General features: G+C 32.5%; 2 protein-coding genes across 4 annotated transcripts; one reads left to right on the forward strand and one right to left on the reverse strand.

Moving 5' to 3' along the window:
* Positions 1-2,557: 2,557 nt before the first annotated feature.
* Positions 2,558-5,070, forward strand: LOC110993104 (RNA-binding protein 41-like). Its single transcript, XM_022259209.2, has 6 exons — positions 2,558-2,703; positions 2,796-3,074; positions 3,410-3,742; positions 4,108-4,324; positions 4,487-4,634; positions 4,893-5,070. The coding sequence occupies exons 1-6, from the start codon at positions 2,699-2,701 to the stop codon at positions 5,003-5,005; spliced, it is 1,095 nt and encodes a 364-aa protein (XP_022114901.2). The 5' UTR covers positions 2,558-2,698; the 3' UTR covers positions 5,006-5,070.
* Positions 4,866-14,061, reverse strand: LOC110993103 (SWI/SNF-related matrix-associated actin-dependent regulator of chromatin subfamily E member 1). 3 transcript variants are annotated; one of them, XM_022259206.2, is made up of 15 exons: positions 13,963-14,061; positions 13,419-13,498; positions 12,865-12,909; positions 12,063-12,310; positions 11,742-11,945; positions 9,979-10,060; positions 8,693-8,794; positions 8,453-8,586; positions 7,920-8,060; positions 7,458-7,574; positions 7,158-7,338; positions 6,775-6,873; positions 6,618-6,689; positions 6,078-6,221; positions 4,866-5,870 (listed from the first exon to the last, which is right to left on the reverse strand). In XM_022259206.2, exons 2-15 carry the CDS (start codon positions 13,483-13,485, stop codon positions 5,833-5,835), a joined length of 1,674 nt encoding a protein of 557 aa, XP_022114898.1. In that variant the 5' UTR covers positions 13,486-13,498; positions 13,963-14,061; the 3' UTR covers positions 4,866-5,832. The 3 variants fall into 3 exon arrangements, with proteins under 3 accessions (XP_022114898.1, XP_022114899.1, XP_022114900.1); XM_022259207.2 differs by lacking the exon at positions 9,979-10,060 and adding an exon at positions 11,378-11,453; XM_022259208.2 differs by lacking the exon at positions 12,865-12,909 and having other exon boundaries at positions 12,063-12,199.
* Between the last annotated feature and the right edge of the window lie 3,424 nt (positions 14,062-17,485).

Here is a 17,485-nt window from a genome sequence, read left to right on the forward strand (position 1 = left end):
TTCAGCGATGACGAAAAGTAAAAATACATAAATTTACCGAAAGACATACGTAAATATTAAACACAAAAGCTGTTTTTTTTTTAATAGTGTCATCTGATTAGGGAATTCCGTGAAAGCCAGATGCTATATCTAAGCATCTGTAATATCGGGCTCTGCCTAATCTCTAAATTTGGTCTGCTAATATCTCTAACCGCACTTGAATTCAACACGCAAAGATCAACGCAAAGTTGGTTCGTCCCGTTCTTTTTCTCGATTCATAAAATTCATATCTTATTATGACTTTCTCGAATTAATTGACAATTTTAATAGTTTTAAAAAGTCTTATAACTTTCTTTGAACAATTAATTACATATTTTGTTGTAGTAAGTTTAATAAATGAACAATACTTAATAGTTTAATTTAGCGAGTTACATTCGTCATTTTGACGGTAGTAGCAATTTTACTCTAGATGACCCACACAACGGCAGAAATCTCATTTAATAAACTGTGCCATGAAAACCGGTATTGTTGTTACTGAATTATGACGAAATAACGTTATGCTTAGACGAATTTCTCACTTTGCAGTCCCGGTAACACGACAACGACAAACGACCCGGTTTAAGAAAGTGAAACGAACGAATTGATATTTTGAAGATACCATAACACGGGATCTTTGTTATATCATTATATTTACTCTACTTTCGATTTTACGCCTACGAAATATTATAAGAACTGATAAGAATTTATTTAGTGAATCGGAGGTAATTCTCAGTTACTCAGATCGAAAAAACTCAGGGTAAATACCTGTGATCACCGCAACCATTACCTCGGCGTCGGCGTCGGTAGCATATGGTCGAATCCTCTTAAAAAAACGTCCGTGCCATTGTAGCATACTCTGCGTAACGGCTCGCTTGGTCCAAAGTGTAGTTGCGATATTTCGGCACGTCAATCGCGTACCGAAACTCTACACGTCACTAACGTATGGATCAGCTCTCCCGAAGTCTCTTGGAGATGTGTGATCCCGCCGCTGCTGTCGGCGTAAAGGGCCTGTAAATAACGAATCCAGATTAATTAAAGCTGTCATTAAATTATTGAAGATAATGACGTCAGTAATACTGGTGTCATAGATTAGTTTGTTGGCATCTGCCATTTAATTTCGACATTAGAGTCTACACTTTAAAGGCTTCTGCTTGGTTCGACCGCTCAATCGAACTGAGGCTCGCACCAATCAGTTCCTGTATTTATAACAACCAGAATTTGTAATAAACAAGCTTCGTAACATTTCGGGTACTCGTTCCACGACCGAACCCGAATAGACCACAGAGTCAAACAGAGTCATAAGAACGAGTGTCAAAGATTACTTTAATATTTATTGTTATCTAGTCTCCAATATTTAAAATTATGATAAATAACTTTCCATAATAATAATTATGACTATGGAGTCAGAATTATTATCGATCATTGAATAGTGATTAATTATAAGATCTAACAACATTGACAAGTTAAATGAACTAGTCATATTAACGGTTTTAAAGAGATTTGACTTCGATGTCATTAAATGATAATGACAGTGGCAGCTGACACTAACACGCCATTGCTGTAACATAAATAATAAAGAATATAAAATTACTACAGACTATCATAAAATACGAATCCCAAACATTATTAATATTTTTCGTAACAATATATAAATTTGCGCCGATAGGTACTATGTAATGTGAATAAATATATATTATGTGGGATTAAATTAAATTGGCGATTAGAAAAGTGCAACGAATTAAAAAGTTTATAGTTTCCATATGATGTTGATAGTTAAAAATAATTAAAAAAAATTGTTTTTTTCGTAAAATCATTACAAAAGAGAAATCAATTTGTTCTAAGCACATGACAATCCAAACCGTACCGTGACAACCAATTATTAGGTCTAGATTTTTGAAGTATTAAAAATAGTATTACTAAACATACACTTGTTAGACAACAAAAACTTGTAGCGATTTCAATGTTGTCAAGTTTATAAACTGTTGAAATAATTGCTGTATCGATCAGCGTTTCAACAAACTGTTCAGTTATTTTTTATATTATATTTATCAGTAGTTTTTTTTTATGTTTATCAGTGTTTTTGCCAGCAAACTGTTAAAAAAGCTAATCAATAAGTTATTATGTATTACTTATTATATTCATTTAGACACAAATGATTTAAAATTGTGATAAGTCCCGTTTCTTATTGCAGTTAATAAAATATTGAATTAAGCTAAAATAATTTATAATCTAAACAATCTGTAATGCGTTTAAATATGATGTCTATGGTAAATTATCTATGTAAAATGTTGTTTTCTGTCAAAGCTATTTTCTCAAAAACGAATGTCAAAATAATTCAAATGACTACTCTGTGAAAGTTGAAACAGAAAACAACAAACAGATCAAAAATGTTTTCATTTTATTTTTTATAAATACAATATTTATAAAAAATAAATACATATTATTTTCAATAAAACATATATGTATAATAAAAAAGTTTAAAATTATTCATTTTAAATACATATTGTAAATATCGTATATAATATATATTTATTGTCAAGATCGTCGCGTTGGTGTAAAATTTTTACTGTTTATATAAAATACTATTATGTCTTAAAAACAAATTCTGAATCTGCTGTACTGTTGGTATACTGAATAAAAATATATATAAATTATTTGTGTTATACGTTTACTCTCTATAATGTGGTAAGTTTAGAGCTATAATTTTTTTCTCATTACTACTATTTTATAACATGTTCATTAAAATACAGTACTCCAAATGTTTATGATTTTTCTAGTACTCCAGAGTTACCAAAAGAGTTTAAAAAATCCTCTGAAGTATTGCCCTTTTCAAAATATGGAGTTTCATCACTTGAAGAATTTAAACTAGCGGAAGAGCAGGTACAACATTTAGAATGGCTAAAGAAAGCTGGTTTGACCAATGAAGAAATTAAGTTATATCAGGATAATGAAGCAGGACTTCTTGAGCAAAAGAGTAAATCTGAGTCCAGTATATTAAAGCAGAAACTACAACTATTGTATAGAAAAATTAATGAATTTCAAGAGAATAAAAACAGGTATGTTACATTCTATTATTCATTTAAAACTTTTTAACTTTAAATATTATTTTATGTTCCTTTCTTGTTACTTTTAAAAATGGTATTTGACAAATTTACCCCTGAAATGATTAATAAATAATAATGATTGAATGTTATATACATATTAATGCCTTATCCAATGATATTCCATCTACCTGTGTGAAAACTATAAAAAATAGTTTGTCTGGTTACTTGTAATTTTTGTGTGCATGTAAAGTTTTTATTTATATTAAACAATTGCAAAGGAGTAGGTGATACCGAAAAAACTAAACAGTTAACAAGTTGTTATATCCAAATATGTGTAATATTTGCAGCTTTGATAAAAATGAAGATCCAACACCCACTACTTCATCTAATATTGAATCTAAGCAAAAGAATACAAAAGATTTTTATCCAGAAGGCCATCCAATGAATGAACTCAAGAAAATTGAGGAAAGTCTTTTTGGACATTTAAGAAATGATGATATAATACCAATTGCTAAACGAAGGAAAATTTTACGAAGGTTGGACCGAAAAAAGGAAAGGATTTTGTCTCAACAAAAAGAACTGCACATAGATCCGATACCATGTTCTTCAAAGGCTAAACTGGGCAGTTTATGGGATGTGAAAGATATACCAGATAGACTTAAAGAGCCACCAAGCAAAAGGTTGGTATGATCTTATATTGGTCTAGCAAATTCTGATCTAATACCTGGTAAAACATAATTTACGATAATAAATATAATATTTGGAAGGTGTTCAATACTTATCTATTTAAGAAGGAATATTCAATGTCGCTGAACTGAATAACAGGGACTCCATTTCTTCCAGGGCATTCATTACTGAAAAATATTGCACAAATTCTTTGCTTTGAAACATGTTTCAGTGCAAGGTACCAATGAAACAACAGTAAAAACCATTTGCCAATGTGATCTGAAAATATGTGACAGTTAATGGAAACTATAATATATTTTGGTAATGCAAGTATCTAATGAAAAGATTAAGCATTTTTTAAACTTAAATTATGTTTTAGACCTCTTATTGGCCCAAAAAAACAAACTATGTATACCATAAAGGATAATAAAATTGTAAGATTGGAGCAGGAAAGTCGGGAGGAGTTCCGGGCAGTTGACATTGTCCTACCACAAAATCAGGCAGAGGCACAATTGTTAGAAGGAACTAAGATGAGTCTTGACGATATTAAGAGTATTGAACGGTTTAAAGATTATAAACCTGGGATTCCATCAAAGGTATATAGATATTGCCGAATTATTATTTAAAACAAATCTGCCACCTCTCTGACTTAGTTGTTGCAAAAGATATATATTGGAATGTATTTTGACTTCTTCTTTTATCTTGCTTACAGTATTGATGAATTAGATTTTATATCATTCCTTCTAATATGATTTCAGGTTCTATACTTAAAGAATATTGCACCTTGTGTAAGTGAAGATCAGATTTCTCTATTATTCAATCAATTTCAACTTGAAAACGGTGGTCCAATTGATGTGCATCTTCTGAGTGGCCGTATGAGGGGACAAGCATTTGTTACATTTAGAAGTAAGTTTCACCTTAAAACTGATGTTATCTGTGGTATTAAGTCAGTCAATTTTTTTATAATTAATTATAGCCTATATCATAAGTCTGACTACAGAGACATATTATTACATAATATACTTAGTGCAATTATACCCTAATTCTTAAATTCTCTTGTAGTGAGTGGGATAGCAGTTATTATGTCCAAATAAACATAACAAATTAAACAAGGAAAATCAATTTAAAAAAAGAATATACTAAATATACATTTATTTCTAACAGGTGAAGACTTAGCAATACAAGCATTAGACGAAGTCAATGGAACAATTATGTCTGGTCGACCAATCATAGCTGAGTTTGGCAGAAACAGCAATAGAGTACAGAATGAGAGATAAATATAAAAATATTGTATTTAATCATAAGTATTACTATGCTAATTATACTCTATGTATAAACATTACACCTAATTATTAAGAAAAATTACAAATTCTGCATAATATAAAGATATTCCTAAGTTACTTTCCTTCTTTGAGTGGTATTTATTTACATCCCACATGATGGTATTAAAACCGAAATTACGAATTTTGATATTGTGTTTAATAAGAAACTAGAAATATACAATTTTTAACATCTAGTTAGATATATCTAACTCTAATCTAATATCTATCCAACAATGTTATATCCAATTGTTACTAATGGGTGTAGAATTTCTGCTACAAACCATATTTTAATATTTATAAACTAGTGCCCAATATACCCTACTTATAAAAACAAACAATATACCTTACAATACAAAACACGCGCGTTCCATTAAAAATTGTAGATAACCAATCACACAGACATACATTTTTTAACTTTTTGTCACTCTTTTAAAGTCTTCTAATATTATCCAATTTTAGTCCAATTTCCATTAAAACCTTAACCCACACTTGAGTGCACTCTCAGCGAGCGAAACACTACAAATACAACTGTCAACTTTGACATTTTAAATCTGTCAGTAGACTTAGTGAAGTAAGCACGTTTTTGATCATATCCCCACTCTGCACCAGATTGAATCTCATTATTATTGTGAAGGTTGATGAGCTGATACCGTAGTTTTAACGTGACAATGAGGGGTTTTGGAGAAGCTAGTAAGCACTCAAGAGTGGATCCAGTGTTGAGCTTAAGCGCCCTCCTTCGAGGAGGACTTGCGCCGTCTTTTGACGACGCGTTTCGGTGACAATCATTCATTCTCCTTCTTGGCGGGTGGCTCTTCAGCCGCTGAAAATGTTGTATACCTTTTAATATGCCATAATGTTTTCGTCTATATTAGCCATACCGTCAATACACACAAAGTATTTGATCATAGATTTAGAATTTAGGAATAAGTGTTTAAATCTTTAAAACCCACTAATATAATTACTATATACATGCGTTATTTTGACATTCCAATATTTTTTTAACAAAGCTGACAATTAACCAACTCACGCTTGATCTCATGATGAGGATGCGGATGCGCGTGGTGCGGCGGGTAATGTTCCGGTCCGGGTGGGTAATAATGCGGATATCCGGCCGGGTATCCACCCGCGTACCCCGGGTAATATCGTCCACCATATGCACCACCGTAGCCACCTACAGAGATTATTATTCATATTAATAGATTTCATAACATATTCAGAAATAACTTGCTATATACCCTGAGGTTATCCGGTTATTTTAGTCATAGCGTTTTTCTTAATAAATATAATACTCTTTAAAAACCCCGTATTTACTGTGCCCTCGAATTAGAGCTATAAACCAAACCGAGTACAGCTCTCAAAGAGAAATAGTTTTGGCATTTTTGAAGTAATAACATATGGGAGGGTAACGTTACGTAACGCGTTACGGCGTCTGTCTAGCTTCCCTTTCTCTCAAGCATACGGCGGCAGGCAGGCAGTCTCCTCTCTCTAATCGCAGCAACAACCGTATTTCGGTTATTATTTTTACTACTTAAAATTCTTTATAGTATTAATATAGTAAGTTTTTAACCTGGTGGCGGAGGTGGACCTCCATGAGGTGGCTGATGCGCAGGCGCATTAGGGTTTGGTGGCATCATCATACCTAAAACAGAAGCACCGATTATCGTTTCTAAGTTTAAATTACATATGTGTATATTGTATTTTTATGACTGTAATAAAATATGTACCTGCATTGGGCGGGGCTATATGCGCTTGAGGTGGCGGATGCGCAGGCGCATCTTTAGTTTCCATCTTCATTTCATGGGGCTTCTCTTCTTTGCGCTCACCTAATAAAAATAATATTTGTATTACCTCTTATCGTATATACATCTATGGCATAAGTAAGATATTTTTCTATTAATAGCTTGACCTAGTATTTTTTTAAATGATGAGTAACCCTAAAAAAGGTTAATTAAGCTATTTGGTATAAGGATTTAGTTTTTTTTATAACAATGTTTATAATGTAAATGTTATTAGGCATTAATATTTAGGCAAATGTATTGGGAATTAAAGAAAATACCAAAAACCTTAAATTTAGTCATTTAGTAAATTAAATAAAAAAAATTCTCACCCTCATTCTCGTGTCCCGGTGTACTATCCGGTATTGCCTCTTTATTTTCCGGTTTTTGCAGCTCTGTGGTCATATTCTCGTCCATCTTCACTTCACTGGTGGAGACTTTGTCAACTTGCGTTGGCGCATTTGGTCCATTTGTTTCTGTTTTTATCGGCTGTTGACTCGGTTCATTGGCAGGCTGAAAATATTTATTACCATAATCTTTTTATTTTGTAGTGATCATCAATAGGACATGACGATAGATGTACATTTTTATTGTATGTATTATTTTTTAGTTGAAATATGAATCAGCAATACCTCATCCTTTCTCTCTCTGACAGTAGTATGAGCTGGATTGACTCCACGTCTCATCTGCTCTAGGGCTCTCTCGACCATTCGAGTGAAAGTCTCTTCATCAACTGCTGGTTTGCAATGCTGAAAATATAACAATAATAATAAAAGCCTATTTAATATACTCAAAGAAAATAATAGTATTTTTATCATTAATTACTTTTGAACACATGTAGTATAAATAATAGTTAAATTGAAGCAAAGTACTGAGCAATAGACACCGTGATCAAAATTATTTACAATGAAAAAAAAATTTCTGCTGATCATACGGATTCAGAAAATATATGTGTACCCACATTATTAATAAATATTTTTAAAAATTTGTATGAGAGAATTATTTTTGTAATTGTGTGAATAAAGTTATAGAGCAAGTTTAAAATAAGGTAGTGATTTTTTTTTAAAATGCCCAAACGCCATTTTTTTATGTACCTTCTTAAGTTCCTCCTGGAAAGCCTCGCTGCTCTCAATAAACTTGCGTTTTTTGGCTTCAAACTTCTCCTCAATCTGTTGCAACTCGTCTTCCAGTTTCTTCTGATGCATTGTGAGCGATTGAACTTGTTTTTTCAGAATCTAAATAAAATAAAATATTTTAAGTCAGAAAAACAAGGATTGTAGAGTACACTTTGAATAGCACATTTTAGTTAACATTATTTTCATCTTAACCAGTGTTTCCCTACGTGGGGCCCACGCCCCAGAGGGGGGCAATTTCATTGTTAAAAGGGGCTTTTCGATTTTTTAATAATTATTTGTAATACAGGTTTTTATTATAATAATACTAATATTATATTTGATTTACGTGAATACTACACATTAAATAAAACTTTATAATCCAGATTGATCATAAACATATATTTGATATTTGGTACTATAAATATTTAATTAATGAGAACTTTTGTATATCTAAAGTTTTAATACATTTCATTAATTGTCCATTGACTATTGGTGCAAATAAAATAACAAACCTGCATCCTTGCGGTAGTAACAACAGATCTCACATCTGGTACAACTGTATCGGAGAATATCTCGTTGATGAGGCGGTGGTTTCTCAAATAACGCGCGTACGACACGTGCTTCACAGACAGACCTTCGTCTTGATCTGAAATATTAATAATAATCGTATTAATTTTTTGTAGGTACCCTCGGAAATGCATTTCGTTTTCAACATTACTTAAGATGTCATATGGAAGTGTTAAATACTTCACCTTCTTCATCTTCAGCAGGCTGAATGTCAATTCTTCTGTCCTGCTGTTGTTCTTTTTGTGAGCTGCCTTTTTTACTTGAGCTTTCTTCTTCCAAGGCTCCAACTGAATGTTAGAAAACATTATTTCAAATTCTACAGACAATCAAATTTCAATAGATTTTTATTCTTTATTAACGTAATCTAAGCTCTTTAGTCTGAGTACTGAAACCAGTGCAATTAGATTTAATTTTTTTAGGGTAAATTAATAAATTTACCTGCAATAATGATAATTAAGAAAGTAATTTTGTCATTTTCGATAGCAAAGGACTAAGGCACGAACACAACGACGGTATCGGAAAATATCTTGATACAATTTTTTTTTGGCCATTTTTAACTTTTATTTATGTAGGACTAGACTTTCCGTTTGACGCCAGATGCAATCAGGTTTTCCATAGAAAAAGCATCGCAAGTCTTCTATTGCCATTAGACATTTTCGTGCTAAGACTAACTAAGCTATCTTTATGTAGTCAAATGTACATTAAATAACGAATCCAGTTACAATTATTACTATTTCTTACAGTTTCTAGACAGTTTACGGGACGCCCAAACTAGGAAGTCATCGCAACATGAGCACCGAAGGTGCTTTACCTTTGGAGTTAGGAGTCACTACAAATATTACTAAATAAGATTCACTTTAGTCAACACGAGCTACGCACGCAGGCAATATAAGCACAATTATTTGCATGTGAATTGCAATAGTTATTTTCATATTTTAAAAAACAAAAAGATCACTTTTAGCACGTGCATATTAAAAAAGAGAACGTCGACGGGCCTTATACAGAATTTGATTACACAGTCCGACGCAAACTTACGTGGAGTAAAAGTAAAATTGCCATCCATCATTATACCATCTACTAATATTATTTTTGGTTTTAGAATACTACACATTAAATAAAACTTTATTATCTATATATCCAGATTTATCATAAACATATATATTTAATATTTAGTACTTACTATAAAGTTTTATATGTGTGTATGTTTTGAAATAAATAAATATTTATCAAAATTAAGAACATTTTTGATCCATTAAAAAAACAAGTATATATTTAACGTGTTGTTTATTTTTATTGTAATCACATATTTCACAAACAAAAAAGAAATATGACATCGAACTTGATTATTAGTTTTTATCGAGTATATTAATAAAATATATTTATATTATCTACGTTTAAACAGTTAATGTTTAATAAAAAAATTAACTTATCCAAATAGTTAACATCAGACTATAATTTCTGAAGTACTTACCGACAGCTTTGTTCTTGGCAGCAATGTATGCAAGATAGGTCGGTGAATTGTGATATGCCTTCAAAGTTTTCTCGTACTCCGACTGTGCGTTAGTTATGAGGTGAATGTGCATGGAAACAAACCGTGTGCTGTTAGTCACTTAGCTAATGAGGGGATGCTAATTTCAAAGGGATGTCTGTAACCCTCAATAAAACCAATAATTAAAACTCAACCAAAGAAATAGACGTTTTTGTAAAAATAATGAATTTAATTCATTATTGGTTACGTCTATAGAATCGCCATTGAAAGTTACAGAGATTTGTATTGATACTACTACAAAGTACAAACTGCCTAAGTGATCCAAATATGTATATATATACCTACTCATATATATGTCGCAGCTTAAGCCGTTCAATTAACAGCCTAGCCTTTTAACTAAACCGCCGTTTAACTGGCGGCCTGAAACATATTCAGCCGTAGGGTTTGATACAACATTTATAAAACTGGCTGGCTACCTTAGGCCATTCCTACGATAGAGTTTAAAGTTATATTGCTTAAGTCATATTCAGATTATTAATGTCACTACACTCTTCCACTGTATTTGTTGTTTTTCCTGAAACTTTGGAAAACACCATCAAAGTTGTGGTTTGCCGACGGCATATTGACAGTTTCAACAGTTTCGTTTTAAGTTTGAGAGTGGCAGAAAGTGGAATTAAATTTAAATTAACAGTCAACAGCCTAGGCAAGTAATTAAAACTCATAGTTATTCACCTAGCTGTTTGATCAACTGACTGAACATCTTTTAGGCCGCTAGTTAAACGACGCTGTTTAGTTAAAAGACTAGGCCGTTCATTGAACAGCTTACTTAGCTAGTTGGCTGCAACGTACTATATACTTTTAGCAGCAGAATACCTACCACAACATTGATAGATTTTTAATGATCTTACACGAGTTTGACAGACATTAAAAGTAAGCTTTTGACATGAATTTAATTTGTAAAAATTTGACACAAACGTTTATGCCACAGCTTTTTTCTTTTAACACATGAATTTATAATTAGATAATGCCTTTTTATAATTAAACTAGAAGGTACATATTTACAAATTGTTTGAAAATTTTGTATGAATAATTTCTATTTCTTTGAAGATCAGTTAGATACTACCTATAGGTACAATGTTTATAAGACTATATAAGGTTTAATTAGCTACAAAATAATCATTACGCCTAGCCAAATTTATATTTTCAACTAAACAAACAATTATTCATATCTCAATTTCTCTGGAAGTCACTGTGAGGTATTTCTATAAAATTTGTCACCATAATTGTATGCTAATAATGAAACACTCAAACATTTGTTAGGTGAACCAAGCGTGAGGTGAATGCAAGGGGTACACAAAATTAAACCCTCTTAGGTTGGTACCTCTAGTCTTATGTGCGAGCCATTGAATATACGCCGATGAGGATTGGTAGGATTTTAACATTTCTGTATACTGCGCCTACGTTGGAAATAAAAATTGCATCCATCATTTGGAATTGAGATCAACTATTGTTTAGTTACTTCATAGTAAGCCAGTAATTATAAATCAATTTTTGTTTGTAGTATAATTTGTTTAATACCTTATTAAAATAGGAAGCAAGTATAATATTGTATGATTTATTATTACATCAATGTAAGGGCCATTACAACCCCTTACTATATAATTTAAAAAAAATCTAAATAATAATTATAAATAATAAAGTATAACTCTTGCATAGACAATTAAGAATAATAAACATTTCCATACCTTCTCAGCTTCATATTCATCGACAAAGGCATACTTCTCAGTTTGAGGTAAGTCTCTCCACATTCCACCAATAATACGTCCTATCTCCCATAATTTTAGATCAGGGTTTGCTGCTTTTACCGTGTCCCATACTCTGCGGGAGTACCTCATGTATGGCATAAGTGGCTTTTCTGGCGGTTTTGGGGGCTTTGGTAAACCAGCACTCTGGAAATATACAATTGTTATTACTATAAAATACTTGATTTATAATTCAAAATATGTTATATATCTACAATCATATATTATCGCGATTAAAAAAGTAGAAGTCTCCTTGCAACTTACCCCACCAAGCCCCTTCCCAATTTTTTGTGGTTGGAATCCAGGATGAGAATGAACAGTAGATACAAATGGACTAGTTTTATCATCTTTTCCACTTTGGGCCGCTTGGCTTGACCCTGACGTGGCCCGCCTTGCACTCTCTGCACCAAAACGCTGTGGTTGCCACCCGTACCCCGGGTGGCCCATTGGCCCACCCTGGTATTGTGGGTGGTACTGGTATTGGTTATGGTGAGGCGGTGCATTCATACCGCCTTCAAGCCAAGCAGCGCGGCAATACAATGAAAAGAAAAACAAAAAGCGTAAGGGGAGAGGATAGGAGCGGGCAGCAAAATAAAATAATGCAATTCAATAAACATTGTTTTAGTTGAAAAAAAGCCTAGTTTAATTATATTCTTGTTATTTGTAACTGTTTGATGACATTGTATATTAGTTTGTAATATCATGTGAAACAATCAATTGGCTAAATGCTTTATGTGCAATATTGACAGATGACTGATGGAAGAGAAGCATGCAGACAGATCAAATTTAATCAATATTTTATCAATTGGTCTATGGTTAGTTTTAAGCTCGAAGTTTCTCAGGTAATCTTAATAATATTTAGTGAAACTTTTCACAGCCTCTGCCTCTAGGCGTATTCATTTAAAGCTATTAGTTTGCATGGCAGCGAAATTATTTAGTAGGCTCTAAGAACAACAGTGATTGCGAGATGTGAATGGAAAACAGAAATGTGATAATCCCCAAAGAACCTAGATTCCAAAATAATAAAACAATTTTGAAAAATAAAAAATTCACATTGAGTCATTACCTTTCATCATACTGAAACTCATTGGTGCCCCCGCAATCATGTAGTCTGTTTCAACATAACATAACATGAAAAAAACAAAAGAAATAAGTCTATGCGTAAAGAATAAAAAAGAGTGTTACGGATGCAAAAATTGAAATGAAGCGGAGAATGCGTCATGCTTCTCAGGATATATTAAGTTAGATACCAGCATTGGGTATGTCCATAAAATAGGGAAACTGTTTTAACATAATAAGCCACTTTCATGCAAAATTTGTGTTGCTATGTGGCTCTTATGAGTTAAATTTATTATATTACTTATCAATACTATTTTTTTAGACCTTTAAATTTAAATGTCTTAAAAAAATTATGATATTGAAAACCTTTAATGTATAAATTATTATTAATATTTTATAGACAGAACCCGCAATTAACACCCGTCAAGCCATTGGTCATAATATTCTGTACTTGGCAGGTTAACTATGTTAGTATCTAACAACATACTAAAAACTGAATATAATAACTATGCATTTGGCATACTAATATCTAAGTTTATTCATATTGTAAAAAATACAAACGCGGGTTGTTTTGAGGACTTGGCATCGACATTGATGCGTTTTGTTTATAACTGTTGGGTGTTGCCATAACACATTCCACTCTGAAACAGTATGAAGAGATTCATAAAGCCATATATTATAACCTTTCAAAGTTATACTTTACATAATATAATATAAAGTTATATTATCTATCAAGGATATTGGGAATTAATTTAAATAAATATCTACATCTTGGATCATGTCAAAGAACCCAAACCTGAGTAAAATTTCAGGGCATTGATAAACAGTCCTAGACATTCACATAGTCAATGATCCTTTCGGTACATTATTATAATTTATTACTCCATTGGTAATTGAGCAATGAAAGAATATTCGAATGTACAGTACTCATAAACACAATAATAGTTTGTTTTATTACTCTAAAGCAACAAAATGTACGATTAGAACTTTTTAACTTTTAAACAGTGACCAAAAACTAATGAAGGTACGCCTTTTAATATATTGATAACATTACTTATTTGAATGTGTACATTACATTGAATTCAATAAAATTAGAAGCTTGTACCTGTAATGTTAAAATTTGTTCTTCAATTTTTCTGAAACGATATAACTAAAAAACACAACAATGATAAATTAAAGCGTCACAGCAATGAACGCGACGCCATTTTCCTATGATTTAAGTAAGTCGTCAATTGTCATGATGTCAAATATATAAATATTGTTTTTATTAAAGAAATTCGCCGTTGAAATAGTAAATATCCTATAACGGCTCAGCATTCGTTATTTTAGAAATTGAACATAATAAAACTTAATTACTTTATAAGATAGCACTTTATTTAAGTTATAAGATATCAATATCAACGACATCTATCAGAAAGTACTATGAATGTAATACTCAATTTGAAATGCGGTGAATGCAGTGAGTGCGCCTTCAAAACAGATGTCGCTACTAGGCCATACAATTTTAATAAAGTTTTCTGCTTATATTATTACATATTATTTTTACCGCTTTTATTTTAGCTAAGACATTGTCTCTTGGTCTTGTGGATTTACTTGTCACAACCACACCGGTCGGCGCCAGTCGTCTCTTTTACTGATTAGTGGGAATATACCCGTTCTTTTACCAATTATCTTAATCTAATCGATTACTTATTGTATTTTATTTATTAAGTATTTTAACCTTTTTTATCCCTAAACAGTCACAAATTATAGGAAGATTTAATAACGCGGCAACAAAGAATACTATTTAATGCTAAGAAGAAATTGTCTAGGTAGTAATTGCCTTTTAAAATTCCATTAATTATTAAGTTAACTAAAAATACGATATGAATGTGTACTACTAAATCTGTTATTTTTGAATCAATTAACATATTCGTATCATTTATAGCAACGCTGAATGCAAGTACAGTAACCTCTTGCTCTAATCTAGTTTCACTCACCCGCACAAATGTCACTGGGTCACATCGTGGTCATTGTAATTTGCGACACCTGTCATCTGCCAATCAAATTAGCGGGTGGAAAGGTTCCGTACAATCTGTGCCAAAATGAATACTAACATCGCCCGCATTTATACTGCATTACCTAATCGTAAAAATGTTAAGTTTGATGGGTAGCCTATGGTTAAAAAGCTTGGTCTGGTAATAATTAGCTATTTTTATATTGTTTACTTTGATTATTAATATATATTTTGATCATTAGTATACCAATGTATCAATTAATGAACCTATATAACTTATATATCTTGAATACATAGGCTGGCACGGGCTCACTTATGAACTCTGTGAGTGTTTAAGAGGTATTGCTGCCAATAACCATTTACCTATAGTCTTACTAAAAATAATAATTATGGCGACATTCTGTGAGACGAAAATCTGCTTTTCTATTTCCGCTGAAGGTGCAAAGATCATATAGTCCTTAGGGTAAGATGAGGCTAAGATTTAGACATAACAAGGTTTTGGATTGACATACGAAAGATGGCTTGAGTCCTGCTCTGAATCTAAGGAGGCGAAATCATTTATTAATTTATTCACAAAAATACATACACTATCCATACATAACGCTACAGGATAGTCGAATTTTTCGGGGAAATGTTTACGGGGATTGTACAATAAACTGGTTCTGTTCCTTGGAATCGCCTCAAATATCTGTATCTTCTTCAGAATCATTTGTCAGTAGCAAGTAGGTTGATCAGGTTCCTGTGCCTGGCAGACGCAGTCGACTGTTTGGGTCTTAGGGTTTTTATCATGATGTGTTCCTATACCTATCGTTCGAGCGAATGTTAAATGCGCACATAGAAAGAAAGTCCATTGGCACAGCCGGGGATCGAACCTTGGAGTCCGTAGCGTATTTTTGACTCTGAAGCTGATGTTAGTTCTTGGAAACTGGAGACTAGTTATCAACATTATTGGGCGTCATGTATGAGTCTTTCAATTTTACTGTGCGTCCAATTCACGCAAATAAAGAACTAATTTTTAGTTGAAATAACCAGATACTTCCAGAATCTATTTGTAACATATACGTCATGTATAAGGTTAATGGTTTATTATTTAAACAATGATTCATTGATTTATGTGTAGTCATGAATGATGAAAGTTTACTCTACTTAATGTTCTGTAGACCATAGATGAGGCAGAGGGCTTCCGTTAAGCGTCTAGACAGGGCCCTACAATCAGAGCCAGTAATAAGTGGGGCAGTGGCGTAGCAATGGGAGGGACGGCGGAGGCTGGCCGCTCCGGGTGTGCCTGACACACAAAGTCGACTTTTTGGGGTGACACCCACCCGGTCACTCAACTTTAAGAACAATGTACAAAAAAATCGCTAGCATAAAAACATCTTTTTCGGGGATTCCTCCACTAGCACTAGTTCAGCTCTGCAGAATTCGGGCCAGAAAATGGCTAGAATCTGGCGAAGACAGCGATTAAAGATTTACTCTATATCTCGCCTAGTAATCTTATTAATAGTATATTAATATGTACGATATTTTTTATATAAAACAAGCCTACGGGACACCCAACCAGGGAGCCATCGCAGCCCATTTTTAGTGGGCGCGTTGCCGGCCTTTATGGGAAGAGTAAACTCACGCATTTACACGATTTCCTGGTTTTTCTTAATATTTAAATGAAATACTGAAAAAAATAGTTAAACTCTCGCCGTATTTAGATTAATAATGTTCGCCGTTTATTAGAATCGGTTCGCAATTCAATTAAGCCAAAAAACATTTTGATTCTCCGATCGCTTGCTGTCCTAGGTAAAACGTACAAAGTATTAAGGAGTAGTAACTAGTAAAGTGTTATTAGAAATATGACACAATAGTCTTCGAGAACAAACAATTGTTCTATATTTGTCAAGCACCATAAAGTTTATGTGATGATAAATTTATGATGTCATTACTGTAAAACCACTTATCACGTGAACGTAGAATGAACTGAGTGTAACTTTCAATTTATTACGTTATATTATATATTTGGAGATCATTAGCCTTTTTAAGTCTGGGCCTCGGATTTCTGTATCTGTTTCATAATCATTTGTTTATCTAATAAGCTAGTAGGTAATCAGCTTCCTGTGCCTGACGCACTCTGGGAAAATCCGGTTTCCTCGCGATGTTTTCCTTCGCCGTTCGATCGAATTTTACATGCGCATATAGAAAGAAAGTCCATTGTTGTACAGAGAATCGAACCAACGACCTCAGAGAGTCACATGCTGAAGCTACGCCAAAACTGCTTTCTTTGGAGAATACTTTTTTATAATAAAGAATCTAAGAAAATTCATTTATATCATCCTTCAAAAAGCAGTTATATTACATACGGCATGGATTACCCGCAAACTTATACAAAGGAACTGTTACCAACACGCCGTTTACCCTAAATTTTACTCATGATATTCCTTTTTACATATATTAATTATATTAAGACTATTAAAACCCCTTTACTAAAGTATTTCATAATATGTAAAAATTAAAATTAAGAAAAGATAAGAAAATTGTATATGTTATAAGTAATGGGTTTTACAATATAATTTTTTATCAACCGATAAAAATATTTCGTGGAAATGCATAATCCACATTTCGTCTGAAATATCATTGGTGATAA

The sequence above is a fragment of the Pieris rapae genome, chromosome 16 (genome assembly GCF_905147795.1).
Source record: "Pieris rapae chromosome 16, ilPieRapa1.1, whole genome shotgun sequence".
NCBI classification, from domain to species: domain Eukaryota; kingdom Metazoa; phylum Arthropoda; class Insecta; order Lepidoptera; family Pieridae; genus Pieris; species Pieris rapae.

Coding starts and splice junctions, on each gene's coding strand:
- LOC110993104 (XM_022259209.2), top strand. Junction 3,743..4,107: donor AAAGAGCCACCAAGCAAAAG/GTTGGTATGATC, acceptor ATTATGTTTTAG/ACCTCTTATTGGCCCAAAAA. Junction 4,635..4,892: donor AGCATTTGTTACATTTAGAA/GTAAGTTTCACC, acceptor TATTTCTAACAG/GTGAAGACTTAGCAATACAA.
- LOC110993103 (XM_022259206.2), bottom strand. CDS start 13,485: ATGGCAACACCCAACAGTTATAAACAAAACGCATCAATGTCGATGCCA. Junction 8,587..8,692: donor GCCTGCTGAAGATGAAGAAG/GTGAAGTATTTA, acceptor TTAATATTTCAG/ATCAAGACGAAGGTCTGTCT. Junction 6,874..7,157: donor ACCGGGACACGAGAATGAGG/GTGAGAATTTTT, acceptor TATTTTTATTAG/GTGAGCGCAAAGAAGAGAAG.